Source organism: Otolemur garnettii, unplaced genomic scaffold (genome assembly GCF_000181295.1).
Source record: "Otolemur garnettii isolate 467f Iridium unplaced genomic scaffold, OtoGar3 scaffold00024, whole genome shotgun sequence".
Taxonomy (NCBI): Eukaryota; Metazoa; Chordata; class Mammalia; order Primates; family Galagidae; genus Otolemur; species Otolemur garnettii.
Window position 1 is genome coordinate 4,523,863 of NW_003852419.1, and position 17,135 is coordinate 4,540,997.

A 17,135-nucleotide genomic window follows, 5' to 3' on the forward strand; every position below is an offset into this window, starting at 1 on the left:
ATAAAATAGAGTTAATGGGAATACCTGGGAGGATTGTGTAAGGATGAGATGAGCTAACACATATAATATGTTTAGAAGGGTGACGGGTGTACAGTAAATTCTACGTAAGAGAGAAAACCCAAGGGGGAAAGCGCCTGAAGGTGCAGAGAACGGACTTGGGAGGTGATGCTAAAGATGTTGCCAGCTTCCATTTTTTCTTCACATACTGTGCCAACCAGGCTTCTGTCACTAATTCTGACTCATGTCCTTATCCCTGCAGTTCATGACAAAGAACCCTCACAAGCGCCTGGGCTGTGTGGCAGCACAGAACGGGGAGGATGCCATCAAGCAGCACCCCTTCTTCAAGGAGATTGACTGGGTGCTCCTGGAACAGAAGAAGATCAAGCCACCCTTCAAGCCACGAATTGTAAGTTGGGCCCCACACACATTCTGTACCGTGGGGCGGGCCTGGGTACGAGTGTGGCAGGTTGCATGTGCCCAGGGAGAGTGGTCTGGGAGTGTGTTTTATAGCCAAGAAGACAAAGGCAGGAGGTGACCAAGACTCTCCCTAAGAGAGAGTCCCTTAGGCCTTAAGCCTTAACAGCCAAAAATGGGTAACCTACAGCAGTAAGCAAAATGATGATTTATATGGGCCACAGAGAAACACCTTTTGTTTTAATAGAGATTTGTTTTGATTGAAAATTACAAATGATACACGTTTGCCATGTATGGTAGATATGTAAGGTGTCTTTATAAATAACTGGGTGTGTTTTCCAAATGAGGCAATCAACGTAAAGAAAAAGAGCAGCTAAATAATAGTCGTGTTTTTTATGTGGAGTTAGCACAGAGCGAGAGGTTGGGACTCAGTAACTGGAGTGGGGAAAGCCTGCCCCAGTGGGAGCCTCCTGGAGGCCTGCTCCACAAAGCTGGCTTCCAGGGCACTCTGAGACGCTCTCCTTTGCCCTCTAGGTCTCAGACCTGTTGTGCTGCCAGCTGGGGGAAGGATATTGCAAAGGGTGTTTGAAGCTCAGAGGATAGGACGAGGAATAGAACTGTAGTCTGGGCTTGATACAGAACAAAACCCACGTCCTGGAAGTGGCCTTCTGCTAATGTGGGGAGATAGTCATGATGCACTTCTTAGAGTTAGAATGTGTGTCTTTATCTCAATTCTGCTGCTTTGTAACCCAAGGAAGCAATCATTCATTCAGACTGAAAATTAGGGTAGCCAGCTGGCAGGCTTGCTGCTGACAGGGAGTGTGTAATACAAGAGTTGACTGGACAGGAGACCCAGGGCTGTGGGGCTGGGGACCCAGGCAAGCAAGAGGAAGGCCTTAGATCATCTGCTCAGCTGCGTGTCACCGGCATTCTGTCAGATAAGCCCTCCCTCCCTACCTCCAAGGACAGAAAATACCCTCCTGTACTTTGTGAACCATCGGAGGGGAATTCCATTCTATTAGAAGAGGATTTCTGGGGAGTCATTTCTTAGCAATGTTCCACAGTGGGGATGGGGAGAGTAGCTCTCTGGGAAGGTGTGGTCCAGACCTCAGCCACACTTGAGCAGGTAGGGTTCACTGCCCCTGGACGCTCAATCCTGTCTCCATTCCTCATGTACTGCCTCTTCTGGTTTTCATGGTTTCTCTTGGGCAGCACACAGCTTGGGACAGGTGGGACTTGAGTTCATCTTTCTTTGCCAGCATCACCTTACTCCAGCCCACTTCCACCACAGCTCCAAGCCATGGAGCCCATGCCATGGGATTGGTAGACTGGGAAGATTTGGGGCCCAAGCTCCCTGGGCCATCTGTCCTTTGCTGTCACTGGGCTTCCTGAGCATGCCAGAATGCCCAGTGTCTGGGGGCTGAGGGCCTCTGGCCTTTCAGGACAAGATTAGCTATGTCCCTGGCAAAATGGGAGATATAGGACACCAGAGGAAGAAGAAAAACTAAATGCTCAGATGTGAAGGTGAATTTTAATGTCAGTTTAATCTAAGTTAATTGACTCAAACAAAGATGAGAAGTAGTTCTAAATAAAGAATCCAGGCCCAAGCAGCAGAAAGCCAGGACGAGACAGAGGCTAGTCAGATATTAGTGTAGGTCTACAAAATGACTTAAACTTAAATCAAGACTCTAGGCCAACAAAACCACTTGAAACTAGGCTTGTGGAGCTGGCCTCGGCTGAAATGGAGGAGAGCCCTGCTGCTTGGGGCAGGGTGGGAAGGATCAGTGAAGCCCCAGGGAGACCGTCAGTCAGCGGCATGCATGGAGAGGGCCTGGTATGAGCAGCGGCAGCCAGAGGGATCATGTAGAAGGTAGGAATTAGGAAAGAACCTTAAAGTGTGGATGCTTGGAGAAGAGTCTCTCCCTGAGCTGTAATAGATGATAGAGCATTGCTTGCCAAAGTTCTTCCCCAAAGTCCTGGCAATACCAGGAATTCCTCACTGGGACATCCAACCTTCATGTGAGCCAAATTAAAATACAGACCTTCTGAGAGGAGTCCCACTTTGAGTAGTACCTGGCTTCCCCCTAGAGTATGGGAAGAATGAGGAAGGGCTACAGAGAACAGGTGTGAGGTGAACCGATGGAGCCCTGAGGGATGGATTAGAACTTGGACACAGAGGAGAGAGGAAAAGAGGGAAGAAGGGGAAGCAGGGAGGCCAGCCAACAGTGACAGCTCTACTAATGTGCAGGCTTCACTTTGGTCTAGGTAGGCAGGGCACCCCATTAAGCTGTCTGTGGCCAGGAGTCAAGGTGTCCTGTGGGCAGGGGTATGAGGTGGCCCTAGGAACCAGCAGGAAGAAGTACATCCCTGGGTCAGGTGGTCATTCCTAGCAGGGATCTGGTGGGACTCTTCTGACACCTGAAAAACAAGACCCAAGTGCTTTCCTTCCTTGGGCCTCTTGGGAGCCTCCCACCTGGGACCAGAGGGCAAGACCCCTCTCCTTTCCTGGGGGCCTCAAGTAGGCATTCAGTGACTGAGAGGACAGGGGTCATCTAGGAGCTCCCACTAATTTCAAAACTGCCATAATCACATTTCCTAGAGACCAACTTCATCACCACCTTGGAAATCATCTTCTGTGCATGTTTCTACTCTCCCCGCCTCCCCGGGCCTTCAGACTTTAACCTTGATGCTGTGGGGGGTCATGGGAGAGGGTATTTATTAGGTTGGTTTGAATTCAGTTGGGAGGAGAAAATTAGAACATCTGGGGGAAAGGGAGGATAAAATGGAAAATAGACATCGTGCTAGAGGTGTTTCTGGTCACACACTAAGAGCTGAGTGATGTTAACCCACAGCAAAGTCTCAGCTACAGGTCTTTAAAGACTTATTCAAGTTATTTACATGTCTCATCACATTTACATCCATGGAACTAGAGATTTCTCTTAGGAGAAATATCAAAATTGGAAAAGAAAAGAATGATTCACATGTGGAGCAGATTGAAAAAGTGTTCCAAATCCGTCCCTGTGTTGAAAGTTCTTCTCCAAAAAATGTTAATGGCACAAGCCTGAGTCATCTGTGGGCTTATGTATCGCAGAAACAAATTTGAAGTTGGATTAAAGCCCATTGCAGTAATGAATATACTGTATTTCACAACTAGACAGCTTTGCAGAATTAATGCCCTTAATCCAACTACTTGGGAGGCTGAGGCAGGAGAATTGTTTGAGACCAACCAGGGGAATGTAGAGAGACCCTGTCTCTAAAAGAGAGAGAGAGAGAGAAACTCAGCTGGGCATGGTAACATACGCCTATAATCCCAGCTACTTGGGAGGCTGAGGCAGGAGGATCTTTGGCACCCAGGAGTTTGAGGCTATAGTGAGCTATGATCATGCCACTGTACTCCAGCTGGAGTGATACAGCAAGACCCTATCTCTAAAAATAAAATAAACACTAATGGAAAAACTCACATGAGTTTTCACACCCCTCTAACCAACTCAGGGTTGACTCCAGGGGTATGAGTGCCTGCCTAGCTCAGGTAACAGCAGGGAGAGCAGTTCTGCGTTCCATAGCAGAATCAGAGTCAGCGTGACCACAGGCAAAAAGATTATTACCCACAAAAGGTCACTGGAGAGATACTAGGAAGCTAGATATATCCCCACAGAGGTTGTCCTTCTCCTCATGGGGCTGAGAGTTCCATCACAAGACAGGAGGAGGCATTCCTTGGGCTTAAGGCGTCATATAACTTGAGGGCATATCAGATGCCTTCCTAGGACAGCTGGGAAGAAAGGGCTTAGGCAGAGGGAGGAAGGACAGAGGGTCAAAAGCAGCCAGAAACATTATGAGGATCTTGGATCCTGTGTCTTAAGGACAGACACTGTGAGAGGGAAAGGGGTCAAATCTGTGAGCAACCATCAGCTCTATAATTTGGTGGCAGCCTCAAAGAGACATTGGGTTTGTGTTTGAATAAGCAAGGAAACCAGATGGGCAGGCTCCCCTACTCTGGTAAGATCAAAGACCTCCAGGGCGATTCTGTTAATTACCTGCCCGGGGCCTGAGGGGGGTCCCCCAGGTTCGCTGTGTCTTGGGCAAGCTCCACTGCTGAGCCACGCCCCATTAGCATCACACCAGAATGCCACCAATCCCCAGGAACCTGCTGACTCACTATTGCCCCACTCCTCTGCTGGCCATACTGAACCTGCATAACCTGGGGGGTCCCAGCTGTCCCATCAGGGAGGAATTGGCTTTGTCAGGTGGTAGGTGCAAAAGGTGAGGCTGGGAGCAGTCATGTCCTCCAGGCTAGGACGAAGGCAGAGGGAAGTTGCAGTGGCATGTTTTCCCAGGGCCCCCTGCAGCAGAGCCTGCCAGGCACAGCAACCCTGTGCTTTCCCTGGGATGACTCAGCTGCAGGTGGGGGGTCCCTGGTCACCCCCACAGAGGCTGAAGGTGTGGCACAGAGCACTCTTGGGCCTGGCTTCTATCCCCTCTGTAGGAGCCTCGCCCCCTGCAGATATTACCAAGGAGATTGTCCAGATTCCTAGCTGGAATTTGGCCTTTGGTCAGGTTCCATCATACACCTCAGTTGGCTGCCGTCCCCTGCGGGCTTTTGCCTTCTTGAGATGTTTGCTAAACTGAGGTTTCTGCTCCCCAGGCTCTTAAGCCTGCCTGCCTAACCCCTGCCCTGACTCCCCAGCTATCATCAGTCCGACGGGCCTTCCTGCTTCAGGTTGACGTCACTCTGTGCTGATGCCAGTCAGTAGTTTCCAGTAGCCTCTGTCTTCAGCATGGAAATTTCCCCTCGTCTGCCCTCTTGGCCCTCTTAGATGCCCCCCAGCTCCACTTGCTTTTTGGTATTCCTCCTGCCCACCCTGGACCCTCCCCTATACTGAGCTGATTTTGTGCCAGGGAAATGCCATCACAACACCAAACCAAAGGCTTTGTGCCATTATGTACTCAAATCACTTTTCTGGGGGTGGCTCGCTTCAAGGTAAGGGCACACGGTGTGGGAGGATGTTTGGTGTCAAGTATCCCAGCAGTGGGGGCATGAGGAGAGTAGGAAAGCCAGCAAGGGTTGAGCCAAAGCCTTCCATACTAGAGAAAAATCTCTAAGCATACAATTCATCAGTCTGTCCCACTGGAGATTTTTGTCCCTAGATGGTGGCATTATCTAACTGCCAATAAAAGTAGCATGTCCAGCTTTTGTGTTACAGTGGGCGGCTTTCTCTGGGGACCGTAGGGGGAGAGTCATGTGTTCATTGCGGCTGGAGGGTGGCATCTGACCTTGCAGATCTTGGGGACGCTCTGCTCACTGCTGGCCTCACTCCTGCGTCCCATCCCTTCTCCTCAAAGTGTCAGGCTCTGAGATTACGGCTCCCAGGGCTTTAGTGCTGGGATGAGGGGAAGCAAGCGTAGCAGGGAGAGCTGCCTCCCCAGAAACCTAGCTGTCCTCAGTGAAAGCCGGAGGCATGGGGGAAATGCCGGCCAAGTAAACTTCTCTTGTGTACATGTTCTCTCTTTTCAAGTTTGCTTCAGTGTGAATGTCCCTCTTTAAGGTAAGGCCTCCAGAGTGGGGAGTCTCTCCAGGTAGGTGAGCCTCAGGCCCGGTGACACAGAGGCCCCTTCCAACCTCATGACCGTCTCCATTCAGCCATCCGCACAGCATGGCGGCCCGAGGGAGGCTTCCCCTGCATGCTCCCGCATGACTGGGCTGTGCTGAGAGAAAACCTGGGAAGTGGGCTCGAGACCTCACACCTCACCATTGTAGCAGCCTGAGGAGGAGCCCTGCTGAACAGGCAGCCCTTCCCCAAAGCCAGCCCACCTGCCCAGGAGATCACCTGATAGCATGGGCCAGAGCACCATTAGGCGCCATCCCATCCTCTATCCTGGCAGAGCTGGACAGGAGTGTGGCCCAGTCCTGCAGCCCTTCATGAGGACATCTCTCCCTGGACAGTGTCAATGCCACAGGGAGAGCCCATACCATCCAAGAGGCTGCAAGATCCTTTACATGGCCAGGGCTCTGGCCCGCAGATGGAGAACACAGGAAAAGTTCAGAAATCTCTTTTTGGTAGTTGGCCCAGGTGGCAGCATGGTACAGTGGACAGGATAGTGTCTCTGACTTCAGAGAGACTGGGGGTGGGGGGGGGCGCTGAAATCACTATCATAGGTTTGCCACGTAATAACGAGAAGCCACCTCACCCCTGGCCCACAGGCCACCTTGATCCCCAAGCTCCTCATCTGTAAAAGACTCTTTCCCTCATAGAATCCAAATAGGGTTAGATCACAAACCTGAGCTACTCTGTGCATGTGGATTCTCGATACATTTTAGCTCCTCTCTGTGCATCTATCACCTCCTTCCCCAGCCTGGTAAAGGCCCCCCTTGGACCCCAAGACTCCAAGAATCAAGAGTTAAGGATTGCAGGAGGAGGTGTGGTATTTGGAGACTGCTTTGAGATCAGATATAACCAGGTTCTAATTTGGGCTGTGGGATTTGGGGGAAGTCCTCTCCTCTCTGAGCCTCGGTCTGCTGATCCATAGGCTGGGGGCAGGGATGCTATGAAGAATAAACAACAGCAGTTATGTAAAATGCTTAGCACAGTACCTGATATATGGTGAGCATTTGGGTAATATGGGCGCTGACAGGAGGACAGCAGTGTAGGAGGCTGGACTAGACAGTGCTCCTGTTCCAAAGGGGCAGAGGGGCCAGGAGTTCAGATGAGGGAATGGGCCACGCAGCACGGCACCAGCCAGCACAGGTCAGAAGGGCATCTGAGGACTGGTAGGGAGCACAGTCATTTTAGAGTCCTCACTCTACTTCCGCCCCAAGAGTTTGAGCCCTGGGGTGGGTGGGTTGGCCTGGGCTTGATGGGGCATTTCTATAAGCTCCTGTGTTTTCCTTTGTGACTTAGTGGCTATCAGGTCAGGCTACACCTTCCTGGATCCATCAAACCAGTGTGTGTTGAACTTCGTGTCCTCCCTGCTCCACCAGCACTGGGAGTAACGCACAGCCCACCTGGGACACGGCAAGACTTGCTGGAGGAAGGAGAGGAGAGCAGGGGAGATCAGAGAAGGTTCCCTAGAGGAGCTGGGTCTTGGCAGAGAAAGCTGGGAGGGTTAAGGAGGGAGAAGGAGAAAAGAAGGATCTGAATCAGTTCTAATCAGCAGGGATTTATTAAACATATACTTTGCGCCTGCAGAGCCCTAGAGGAGAAGGTTGGCAATAGGAGGAAAAGAATCTCTTACCACCACCCTCACATCTCCACGGGGAGAGGTGGCAGGAGAAGACTCAGTAATGCAAAGTGCTTCAGTAATAACGGGCAATAGGGTGAGATCCAGGACCTGACTCATGTGGGACAGGAGTTTTGAGCTTTGCCTCTCAAGCTTAGAGGACAGAGGGTGGGAGATGGCTGTAGAGAAACAGCTGGGAGGCTGGGTTTCCGGGGCTCGGACCTCTGTCAGGCCCCTTTGGACCCCCATTCTGCAGGAACACCCCATCCAGTGCCCTCCTGCCCATCACTGTGAAGAAAGCTAAAGGACGTCTGTCAGCCAGGAGCAAGTCAGTGGTCAGAGGCCAGTTCCTACGTGTCCAAGTGAAGGTAGACAGAGCCTCAGAGCTCCCCCAGAGGGGCTCAGCCTCCAACCAGCATTTGCTATTGGAAGGTACAGGCTCTCAGGGGCATTTTTCAAGCTGACATGTCAACCCCCAAGTTTAAGACCTGAAATCTCCAAGGGCACATCTGTCATAGAGGAAAGGTGCTGTGAGGAATCCAGTTTTACATTTGGGGGCCCTGTTTACTTCGCATTATTAGTGCTTGGGGTGGGGCAGGGAGGAGGGGAGAAGATGGTAACAGAATTGGATTTGGCCCAAACTGAATATTCAGCTTTATTTTAGAATTCTTGGATTTGACGAATACGTATTAGGTTTCCTTAAGTTAGTCCTTAGGGCTTCACATCAACCTCCGTCTCTCCAAAGGGAGAGGTGCCCAGCTGTGGCTGACCACCCTGCATGGTGTTCTGGGACCTACTGCAACTCACAGGGGTTTCTTTGGAGTACAGAGCTTGATGTCAATGGAGGATTTGAGGTGTGTGAGGCCAGCTGGGTGTGGAAGAGGGACCAGGATGGCTGGACCAGTCATGAATGAATATGAAATACACCTGCCCTAAGTAGGAAGATGGGGAGATAAGCCCTCCAGAGTGGAGCTTATCAGCTGAGATGACTTAGAAAATAAACCAGACCTCGACTTAGGGTTTTAGCCAGACTCCTTCCTCCTCCCTGCAGCAGCTGGCGTCTCAGTGAGTGAGTGGCAGCACCAGGACCTGCAGACTTTCTGGGGTAGAATAGCTGATCCAGACTTGGTGTGTGGGTGCTCCACCAATCCGAGAACATAGTAATCCCAAAATATGGCATTCCAGAATTAAACACCCACCCTGTGTCATAGATGGTGAGCTAAGGGGAAACACTGACCCACGCTGGGTGCTGATTCCTGTTGTCACGATCTGTGAGACCCCAAGCAAGTCACTGACTCCCTCTACTTCCTTCCAGTAAAATGAGGAATCAGTAATTGCTAAGATTTCTTCCATCCTCAGCCGTGGAAACGTGCTCCATCAGGGCAGGAATCTGCAAAGTTTTTTTAATCAACTTATTCCAGTAAAATTTACATAGAATAAAATGCACCCATTTAAAGTGTGTTGTTGATGCATTTTAAATATATATACATCCATAAAACCACCAGCACAATAATTGCATAGAACGTCTACCTCCTGCCAGAAAGTTCTCTGGTGCCCTCAGCCCCAGGCAACCCTGCTCTGCTTTCTGTCATTGGAGATCAGACTTGTCTCTTCTAGAGTTTCATATAAATGGAGCCACAGAGCATGTACTTTTTGGGGTCTGGCTTCTTTCACTCAGCATCATGTTTTTGAGATTTGGGACTTATACGTGGGTCATTACGAAAGTTTTGAGATACATAAACTTCAAGAAATGTAAAATTCACATAAATAGAAACAAACGAAACCCTCAGAAACACAGAGAAACTGAGCAAGTTGGAACTTGCACAGGTGAATCTGGACACTGTGGAAAGTGTTTCTTGGGAGTGAAATAAGGGACCATATGACAGTCTGTCTCAAAATGTTTGTAGTGACTCACGTATTGTCAGCTTTTTATTATGGAAAATTTCATACATAGACAAAAGTTGAGAGAATCGAACAAATCCCCATGTGTCTGTCACCTAAAGTCGATAATTAGCAACGCATCATTCATCTATCAAGGAAAAGGAGTCATCTCTGTTTTGTTCACAGAGGCATCTGCAGGTTACAATTAGAACAATTCCTAGTACATAGTAGGTGTGCAGTCTGTATTTGTGGAGTGAATGAATGAATTCTATAGATCTGTAATGTTTTTCCACCTCCATCTTTAAATTATTAAGTTTTATGGCCCAAGATCAATTCTAGTATATACCTGGGAATTTGGGGTCATAAGACCCTATGTTAGGAAAGCTGAAATTATTGTCCAATGGTGAGAGAAGGTGGGTGACCTCATCTTGACTTGAGAAGCACATATTAGAATGTTTATAGTTTCTGATTCAAAGCCAGCAGGCAATGCAATAATAAATCCTGGGCCAAGAGAACTGATCTCTATCTGGAATATTTTCATAAACAGGGGAGAGTGTGGTGCATGAAGGAACATGGACTTTGCCAGGATCGGATTGGAAAGTTTCTTCGTTGGGTACCAAAAATATCCCTGGAGGAGCTAAACTCTAATAGCTGTGGACCATGATGCTGATGTGAAAAGTAGATGATAAATGAAAAGGAGCCCCTGGTTAGAAGCAGAATGAGCTCATGTTGCCATCATTTGCCTGCTTGCTTCTGGCTGGTGACATGGGCCCTGGGTGCATCGCCAGGCTTGGCCCAGCCCTGCTGTGTTGGGCCGGCTCACTTTAGAGCCTGGCTCAGCAAGCTTGGGCCCCAGGCAAGCCATGGCAGGCAACCCTCCTAAGGGTTTTGATTCCTGGAAATCCACACAGCATTTCTGCTTCATGTTCAGTCTCCGGCACCCCCAGGTGCCCCTTTACCCTACTTTAAGGTCTTCCCAGTAGTGAGTTATAAAATCAATTTAGTGAGTCAGGTGCAAAAAGAGAGAGGGAGAGAGAGGATGAACAAAATAGGCTAGACTAGGATGAATAGAATAAGCTAGACACCTCCAGGCCATTTACAAAGCCCCAGAACAGAATATTCGCCTACAACACCAAATGCATCCCATATACCTGTGTAGTGGAGAGAAAGTATACCTTGCTGCATCTTTTCCTGGGGGGTAGTACACTAGGTTATATGTAAAATATATTTCTTACCATTGGCTCATAATACACAGTTTCAGAGGGCTATGCTTCCTTCAACCTTGATATCTAAGAAATGAGCCTACGGGCTCAGTGTGGATGGTGGCCTCATGCGCTGTAAGGGGGACATGGCAGATGCATTTGTTTGTTTCTAACAGCAACCCCACTATTGACAGAAACCACTGAACTGGTAGCTTGTGCTGGGCACAGTGCTTTGTGCCTTTGCACAGATGGATGCATCGATGCCTCCCAGCAGTTCACAGTGGGAAGCAGGATGGCACATGCCAGGAACACAGGCCTCAGTGGCAGAGAAAGTTCAATTCATGTCCTCACCCCACCTCTGGGTGGGCCTGCACCTACCTTGGGCAAGCTGTTTAATGCCCCTGGGCCTGTTTCCCTGTCTTTCCAGTGGGGATGTGGCTGCACTCCCTTCCCTGTAGGGTGGGTGTGAAGTTGTAAGAGTCAGGACCTAAGACACTTGTGCAGTGCCAACACCTGGCGAAGTCTCTAGCTCTGAGCTTTGTTATTTTTTCCACATGAAGAAACTGAGGCTGTCATACGCACTGCACTGATGCTGAACTGCAAGGCAGGTGTCCCTGTGGAGCTTCGGTCCAGCAGACAAGCCAGCTCTTGCCTGAGCCATTATTTTTCCCTGGTTACAAGAAGTGTCAGGAATGAGGAGCTGAGGGTGGGGGAAGGGTTAAGGTGCAGGAGGGTCTGGCGGGCTTGGGGGTGTCTCCCTGAGGGAGAGACATTCCTTTCCCACAGAGCAGCACCAGACCCTTCATTTCAGAGGCCTCAGGAGCAGTTCCAGAGCCCATTTGCAGCATTTAAGAAGGAAACCTCTTACGCTCTCATCTCTGCTCTTGAAGGGGCACTGGGCTCCAGTGCAGAGAGAAGGGCTGCTGCGCTCAGTGTCTCTGCATGTCTGCCCAGTTCACCAGGACCCAGCAAGGCTGGGCCAAGCCGGGGGCTGCCAGCCTCGCTGGGGAGCCGAGATTCTTTGGCCACGTAGAGACACCTCCAGGCCATTTATAAGTCCCAGACTAGACCTCACCAAGGGCCAGAGTGCCCTGTGCAGATGATGTGGATGCTGTGTAACCATGTGGCCCCAGATGCCTCTAGCTGAAATGTGTGCCTCTAGCTGAAATTTGTTACCAAATTTTAGAGTCAACTGGAGTCACAGCCAGAATTGTGTGCACTCATGGGCTTGGGAGGGTGGTAGGCCGGGAGGGTTGGAGGAATGAGAGTAAGCACATCCTTAAAAGAATGGGAAAATGACGCATTTGGGGCCAATGCTTTGAGATAATCATCTTCACCTGCACTTTGATGACTCCTGGGAAGAGCCTTAGATGCACAGTCTGCTTCTGGGGGACTTTTTTGGGCCATTTTTGTGTGGAGACACTTCAGCCTTCCCTGCAGAACACTGTGTAGTTGCTGTGCTGAAGACCCTTGGGGTCTGAAAGATTTCAGCAAAAGGGGACATTTCAAGTCCTGAAAATGCTTCTCAGTGCTTTCCTCTTCCTGTGGAATGCTCAAGGGGAGTTACTGTACCACTGAGAAAGTCAGGCTTTTTATAAGAGAAATGTTTAAATTGGTGGTTCTTAACTTAGCAGGAGTCACTCCCGCCTTTGGGAAGCAGATACGGCACACTGTCTGGGAAAACCCACACATAACACACTATAGGATTTTACAAGGTTCACGAGAACCCTGAAGCCATGCTCTGGGATGTTGGTCAGCAAACTATAGCCCATGGGCTAAATCCTGCCTGCTACATGTTTTTGTGCAGCTGAAATACAAGACTGGTTTCTATTATTTTTTATTTTTTTTTATTTTTGGAGACAGAGTCTCAAGCTGTCACCCTGGGTAGAGTGCCATGGTGTCACAGCTCACAGCAACCTCAAACTCTTGGGCTTAAGCGATTCTCTTACCTCAGCCTCCCAAGTAGCTGGGACTACAGGTGCCCACCACAACGCCCGGCTATTTTTCTGTTGCAGTTGTCATTGTTGCTTTAGCTGGCCCAGGCCGGATTTGAACCCGCCAGCCTTGGTGTATGTGGCTGGCACCGTAACCACTATGCTATGGGTGCCAAGCCCTATTTTTTTTTTAATGGTTGGAGAATACTCTTTCATGACATATGGACATTATATGAAATTGTCATAGCAGTGTCCACAAATAAAGTTTTATTGCAATGCAGCCAGAGACATTCTTTTACATATTGTCCTTGACACTGTTGTGCTACAACAGCAGAGTGAGGAGTGAGGCTGTGACAGAGACTGACTGGCTCACAAAGCTTAGCGTATTTATGACCTGAGCTTTCTCAGAAAAATATGGCAACTCTTACTCTAGGAATGGGAGCCTTGGCTAAGAAGGCTTCCCTTAAAGTCTTCGCTTTTGCTTAAAATGATGGCACCATAGAATTTAGAGGTAGAAGCAGCTTTGAAAATTGCCATGGAAAACTCCTGTCTTTACAATGGCGGATGAGGAACCTGCTCCCCACTTCCCTGGGGGCAGGAGCCAGCAAGGAGGTGTGTCTTAGACCCTCCTTTCCTTCTGTAAGTTGCTAGATTGGCACTGCCTTCCAGATAAACTTTCCAGGAGTTGCCCTGAAGTTTTGTTTAAAAGCATCATAGTCTTGGAAGTTTGGTAGCAACTTCTTTGTAACAAAGATACTTTCCTGCCCCTATCATGGAGACCGCTGAGGGCTGTGGCTGTGATCCCCCAGCTGATTCATGGACAAATGCCACTCACATCACTGAAAAGTTCCCCAAGTGCAGGGAAGAAGATTGGTGTTAGCTAATAACTGGAATCAAGGGTTTGTTTCCAAAGCAGCTCTTCAAATGGAATTTGTAAAAATATATATTTTGTATAGTTTAGCAAACAGTGAGAGGGGAATAATAGTTGAATTCCATCAAACAGCTGACCTGACAGAATTCAGCTGTGGATGATTATGCAGAATGGGGGGGGGAGGGTCTGAGGGAATTCAGTCCACTCTAAGGAACCTATGTGTGTATACAGTCTGCCTCAGAAGGGGGGAAGCAGCTTTCCCTCAGGAGGGGTTCAGAGAAGGCACAAACTGGTTTGTGGGAAAGGGATGTACTTGGCCCCTGCCTGAGGCCTGGGTACCTCCTTACTCTGCTTCCAGCAACAGAGGCCACCAGGATCCTCTCCTTTGGACCAGGGAACAGCCAAGGCCAGGCTAGATCCCAAAACAATGAAGCAGTCTGGGGAGTGGGACCAGAATCAACTGTCTAAAGCTCCCCCTGGGTGAGACTGGTGGAGGCACAGGGGAATCACATTCCTGCTTACTCAAAATTCAGTGGTGCCTGTTGTTTGGTAATTTGGAAATAAGGGGATTGAGCAAATAATAGGGGACAGGCAAATAGTCTCCCAGCGTTTGGACATGGGGAAGATGTAGATTTGGGATACTTTAAGATGATTTTTGTTAAAGCACGTCTCTAGAAGTTTTTATGAGACGATAGTTTGTGGCCATTCAGAGGAAAAATGGTAATCACGTAGAGCCAATTAACTTCATTTCTATCAGAGAAATGCTGCAAGCACTTATATCTTTATTCCAGCAAAGCAATTGAGTCTCTGATTATTATCCTCAGGAGCAAGATGAAAAAAGTGATTATGGTGGGTTGATTCTCAGTGATAACAGACCCCAAAGAGTACTGGTGGGACCTGGCATCCCCTTTACAAGAGGGCTGTTGTAGAGGCAGGTCAGGGGGCCCTGATCCTGACCCTGTTCTAAACAATATTTTTACACATATCTTAATAGAGAAATTGGAGGCATGCCAGTCAAATTTTAGTGTGCCATAAAGCTGAAGGATATAGCAAAGAAGATGGAGGACGGGATTGAAATGACATTTGTATAGTAGTTTAGAGTTTACCTGGGTGTTACTCATATGGTCTTATAACCCTCGGAAAGCTTGGTTTACTTGTTATCCCTACTTCCTAGGTGAATACACTAAGATTCAGAGAGGTAAGTTATAGAATCATTGTGGTGATCATCACAGCTCAAAATAGGTTCCAAAATAAGAAGAAATTGAGGTTAAGTGTAAATAATTACTTTTAGATAGAAAAAAATTCAGTTTAGGAGGGGTTTGTGTTGGTACCCGAGGGCTGCTGTAACACAGCACCACAACCTGGGGGCTTAGAAAACAGAAACATCTTGCCTCACAGTTCTGGAGGCTGGAAGTCTTGAAATCAAGAGGTCGGCAGACCCGTGCCCCCTCTGAAACCTATAGGGAAGGGGACTTCCTTGCCTCTCTGACCTCCTAGTGGCCCAGACATCTGTTTGCAGCGCCACCTCAGTCTCATCACAGAGCTCTCCTGTGTCCCCTCTTGTGGTCTTCCCTCGATGTGTCTGTCTCTGTCCACTTGCCTCTTATTGTGAGGACACTGGTCATACTGGATTAGGGCCCAATGATCTTATCTTAATTTGATTACATCCACAAAGACCTTATTTCCAAATAAGGTCGCAATCTGAGATGCCAGGGATTAGAACTTCACTTATCTTTCTGGAGAGACGTAATTCATCCCATTGCAGGGTTTAGTTGGATTGATACAGCAAAGATGGCATCAGTGTTTTATTATGGCTGCTTAAGAAATGATAAAACATTTTGCCTTAGACAACATCAGCTGAAGTGTCCCCAGCAAGGAGAGGGTCATGCTACCATGCTTGGCATCACTAAGACCACCCAGCCAGGGATGGAGCAGTCAGTGCCAGCCAACACCTTCTAAGAAGATGGATTCAAAAACAACAAGGCACTAGCAAGAGTGCCTGCCAAGATGGGTGCCGTGGGAAGTTCCACAGGCAGCCCAATGCCAGGCTGTAGATTTTGCCCTATTTTCTATAAAGACAACCCAAAAGTAGGAACGATTCATGGTTAATAAAATTATAAAAGGGGAGAAAGAAGGAAGGATTCCGTTTTGATAGATGTTTAACTTGAGAGTTAAATTCTGTTCCAACCCTCTTTTTTGCCGGGCAAGGCACTACACAGTGGTACTTCCCTTATTCCATGAACTTCACACATCAGTGTGTATATAAACACATATACATGTGCTCTGTTAATTAGAATGTGTGGGTAAATGGATATATGTATCTACGTCAAGGTCTAGTTAACATTGAGAAAGCATTCTAATCACTTACATTCCTTTTCCTTTAGAATGTTATTTAAAAGAGAAAAGGAGAGCTTAGACAAGAATATTGACGTTTCAAAGCCAGGAGGGATTTAGAGATTGACTGTTACAATGGATAGAACTGTTTCTAGCAAATAAACATTAAATGTCCACTCTGTCTCCTGCCTTGTGGTAGAGGGCAAGGAAAAGGGAGCATGACACACATGTGCTATCAGAAGGGGACACACGCGTGAACCATGCCAGGAGCTGGGAGGACAGTGAAGTTGAGTGAGGCTGGGAGACATAAGAGGCTGCAGGAGCCTGACATAGGACACAGAGGGAACCTCTGGTGTTGTGGAGACCACCCAGCGACAGCAGGGCCCCTAGTTCTGGTCATACTCATGAGGCAGAGGGCCCCTGAGGCAGGCTGTCTCTGCTACTTATGCTCTTGCTGTCGTGCCAAGCAGAGTTGAGGGGGAAGGCAGGGACCAGCAAGGCGGCCACAAGAAAGCCCGCCCTAGGCTCTGGCCTGTGAGGTGAGGGAGTTTTCTCAGTGCTTCAGAACAAAGTCATCTGTTGATCTCGTAATCAGATGGAGACAGAAATCGCTGGCTCCTCCAGAGCTTGTGTTTACGACATAAGCACAGTAAGGACCAGACAGGAAGGATGCACCCAGGCCACCTGCCCCTCTCCGTGCCCCAGCCATTGTGGAGGCCTGGTATATAAGTGGCCTTGTCTCTCAGATACAGCCTCTCAGAGATCTGGGGTGGCCCAAAACTCTGTTTCCTTAAGTTCTACCACCTTCCGCCACTACAGGCACCACAAATATGCCTCTGCAGTCCTGGGTCTCTCAAATCCAAGACCTTGTTTCTGAAAAGATGCCCTCGGGAGGAGGAATGCTGCTTTCCCCCTAACACCAGCAGAAAGGGCCAGAGACATATCTACCAAGTCTTTAAATGTCTTGATGGAATTTTCCCAAACCCTGGTTGAACCTGTTTCTGTTTCTATCTTGTGTCAGCAATTAGAGAACTCTGGTGCCCTAAGTGCTAGGAGAAGCAGCCCCATTCATTAGGCCTAAGCCTGTTTTACAGGCCCCTGGGGCTTGGCGTTGTGGGCTGCCTTGCTCTAGGCCCTTCATGAATCAGACCTCAGCCTTCTCCTTCCCTCACTTCCCTAAGGAGAAAACAAGCTTGTAGAATAGCGGCCCCTGGCCCTGAAACCAGATCACTTTACTGGCTCTAGATAAAGTAGCAGCAAGAGGGGCACATTTCTTAACTTTTT

General features: G+C 48.7%; 1 protein-coding gene across 1 annotated transcript in view; it reads left to right on the forward strand.

The window, feature by feature from the left end:
* Positions 1-17,135, forward strand: part of PRKCE (protein kinase C epsilon) — a 324,332-nt gene that overhangs the window by 299,549 nt on the left and 7,648 nt on the right. Inside the window, exon 13 of the mRNA XM_023512137.1 lies at positions 260-406. Coding sequence (XP_023367905.1) covers positions 260-406 — 147 coding nt within the window. The remainder of the gene's footprint in view (positions 1-259; positions 407-17,135) is intronic.